The sequence below is a fragment of the Trypanosoma conorhini genome (genome assembly GCF_003719485.1).
Source record: "Trypanosoma conorhini strain 025E chromosome Unknown Tco_14.4_contig_00006, whole genome shotgun sequence".
Classification (NCBI taxonomy): Eukaryota; Euglenozoa; class Kinetoplastea; order Trypanosomatida; family Trypanosomatidae; genus Trypanosoma; species Trypanosoma conorhini.
In genome coordinates, this window is record NW_021704092.1 from 79,490 (window position 1) to 82,428 (window position 2,939).

General features: G+C 61.5%; 2 protein-coding genes across 2 annotated transcripts; both read left to right on the top strand.

Annotated features, from left to right (window-relative positions):
- Nucleotides 1–202: 202 nt before the first annotated feature.
- Tco025E_00323 (trans-sialidase) lies at nucleotides 203–1,183 on the top strand (the record flags this gene model as incomplete). Its single annotated transcript, XM_029367267.1, has 1 exon — nucleotides 203–1,183. The coding sequence occupies one exon, from the start codon at nucleotides 203–205 to the stop codon at nucleotides 1,181–1,183; it is 981 nt and encodes a 326-aa protein (XP_029232667.1).
- A 13-nt stretch (nucleotides 1,184–1,196) lies between these two features.
- Nucleotides 1,197–2,873, top strand: Tco025E_00324 (trans-sialidase; the record flags this gene model as incomplete). Its single annotated transcript, XM_029367268.1, has 1 exon — nucleotides 1,197–2,873. The coding sequence occupies one exon, from the start codon at nucleotides 1,197–1,199 to the stop codon at nucleotides 2,871–2,873; it is 1,677 nt and encodes a 558-aa protein (XP_029232668.1).
- Nucleotides 2,874–2,939: the final 66 nt, after the last annotated feature.

Here is a 2,939-nt window from a genome sequence, read left to right on the forward strand (position 1 = left end):
AGGAAAGAGACCGACCGCTAATCGCTACTGTGCGCCTTGAAGGCTCTGAAGCTACTGCCACCGGCAACACACACACACACCGCCAACACACTCGGGTGCTGCTGTTGCCGGGTTCCACCACACGCACACACACAGCCGCCGCGGCCTCACCGGATCCAGCGCGAGGAGTGAAGGGAGAGAAAGGGAGCGGCGACGGCCCAGCATGCCCCGGCATCGGTTGCCCTCTGCGGTGCTGCTGCTGCTCTGCGTGCTGATATGCGGCAGCAGCGGGGCTGCACACACCCATCTCGTGGGGCGCCAGTGGGCAATCTCCTCCCCTGGAAGCAATAATTTGCAGCCGTCGTCAGTGTCGCCTTCGGACTTCCCAATACCAACAGTTGAATACATGTTCCGCGGCCCCCATCTTGTGGACTTGGACGGGGTGCTGCTGGCTCTTTTTGGAGCTCTCTTCGATGCACCTGTGCGAGGCGGAGAGGCGTCTGCACGGCTGGCGGCACGAATCAGCACGGACAATGGGGTAACGTGGAGCCCATATCTTTCGCCACCTGCTTCTGGTGTTTTCCCCGTCTCGCATTACTACCCCTTCACAACGGAGCTTCCCAGGAACATCAACCCGTTTTGCGTTTTTGTGGAGGGCTATGAAATGAGACGCCAGCCAGGGATTCCGAGGCACCAGGGGGGGTATGCACATTATTGGGAGTCCAGCATTCATTTTCTGGGGGCATCTGTCTGGCAGGGAGGAGATTTGTTGGTGGATACTGCCTCAGTGCGGGTCCCTCTTCTTGAGCCTCGAAGCTCCAACGACTTGGTCGGTTTCCTCCACAATTTCAGTGCCCCCATCACGAGGATGAGGGATGGGGCGCTTGTGTTCCCCGTCCAGCTACTGACATGGGGAGGGGCGGCCGTGTCCACCGTTATGTACTTCAGCGACCAGGAGAAGAATTGGCGGCTGGCGAGGAGCGGGACCCATGCGGGCTGCACCAGTACCGGCCTCCTTGAGTGGGAGGAGGGGAAGCTCCTCATGATGACCTCGTGTTTGGACGGGCGTCGCAAGGTGTACGAGACGAGCGACAAGGGGGATACGTGGGCGGAGGCGCTCGGGACACTCTCGCGCGTGTGGGGCAACTCATTGGACGCGCACTGTAATCGACTTCCAGGGTGGCTTCATCACTGCGACGATTGATGGAAAGAAGGTGATGCTCCTTACCCAGTCCGACGATTTCAGGAGCTACCCGCAACGGGAGCTGCACCTGTGGCTAACAGACGCCAACCGCATATTCCACGTTGGGCTGGTATCCAGTGCGGGGAACGCGACCTCCAGCTCCCTGCTGTACAAGGAAGGAAAGCTGCACTGTTTATACGAGGAGAGCGAAGGAGGTGCCTACCGGACCCTCGTTGCGGACCTGAGTAACGAGCTACAGTGGATACGTGCCGCCTTGTTTCGGTGGGCCTACCAGGACAACCTCTTTACGAGCCCATGCACTTCGCATCCCACTGGCGCTGCGTCGGCGAGAGGGAACTGTACTGTTCCTGTCCCCACAGCCGGGCTGGTCGGCTTTTTGTCCGGCACCGTGGCCGACGGCCAGTGGAAGGACGAGTACCTCGGGGTGGATGCCACGGTGAGAGGCGTCTCAAGGCGAGCGTCCAACGGGTTGACGTTCAACGGAGGTGGCGCAGGGGCGGAGTGGCCGGTGGGCAGGCAGGGGTGGCATCAGCGGTACCACTTTGCCAACTACAACTTCACGCTTGCGGCGACGGTGTCCATCCACGCGGTTCCGACGGGGGGCCGCGGCATTCCTGTGATGGGCGCGAGGCTGAGTGGCGAGAGTAAGGGGACGATCCTCCTGGGACTGTCGTACGGAAACGATATGAAGTGGCACGCAGTGCACGGGGCGTTCGCGGAGGACCACCTTGCCGCGTGGGAGCTGAACAAAACACATCACGTGGTGCTTCGAATGCAAAACGGTGTGGGCTCTGCGTGCGTTGACGGCAAGTGTGTGTCGGGTCCACAGACGGTATGGACTGGAAGAACGACGCCGCACGAGATCTCGCACTTCTACTTCGGCGCGTACGATGATCAGCAGGCCGGCAACCAAATCCATGCGACGGTGACGAACGTAATGCTCTACAACCGCCCGCTGGATGAGACGGAGATTGGTGCCCTGCACGCGAATAAGGTCCTCATCAAGGCACCGGCAGGGACGACGACGTCGAAGAGGGCGGCGCCCGTCACCCCTCCCTCCGCGGCGACTGTCACGGAGAACCCTGCTGCCTCTCCAGCGGCGCCCGTGGTCCAGTCTGCTGCTGAGTCAGAAGGAGAAGTACGGGAAGGGGCATCGCAGGAGGGGAGCAGTGCCACTCCGACAGGTACGTCATTGGCCTCATCAAGTGAGAGCACGGAAGCGGCGACGACGACGAAGTTGGAGCCTGAACCTGCAACTGCGACGCAGCAACCTCAATCGGAGGAGGGTACTACTTCCGCTCAAGGGGAAGACGCACAGGCGTCCCTGCCCACTACCCCTGAGGTAAGTGAAGCAGCGGACGCAACAACGGTGGCGTCGGCCACTCCCACAGAAAGAGCAACGGCAAATAATCCCACGTCAGGAGCGGAGGCGGAGAACCGCGCAGGGGCAACGGATGCAGGTGCCGCTGTTCACGGCGGTGGGGCAAACCAGCGTGGGGAAGCTGGTGCAGGGGAAGACGTTCGTGCAAAGGCTGCGGGAGCAACGGATGCGGCGTCCGCCCTCGCGTCCCGGAAAAACGGCAGTGAGATTCTCTTGCAGGCGCGCAACGCTGAGGATGGCAGTGTGCGTGGGCGCCGGGCGCTGCTGCCACTACTTCTGTTGGGCTTGTGGGTGTTTGCGACCTTGTGAGAGGTGTGTGCGGCTTCACTGCGGGGCACGTGCGCCGTCTCCCGCGGCGGGCAATTTATTTTGTTT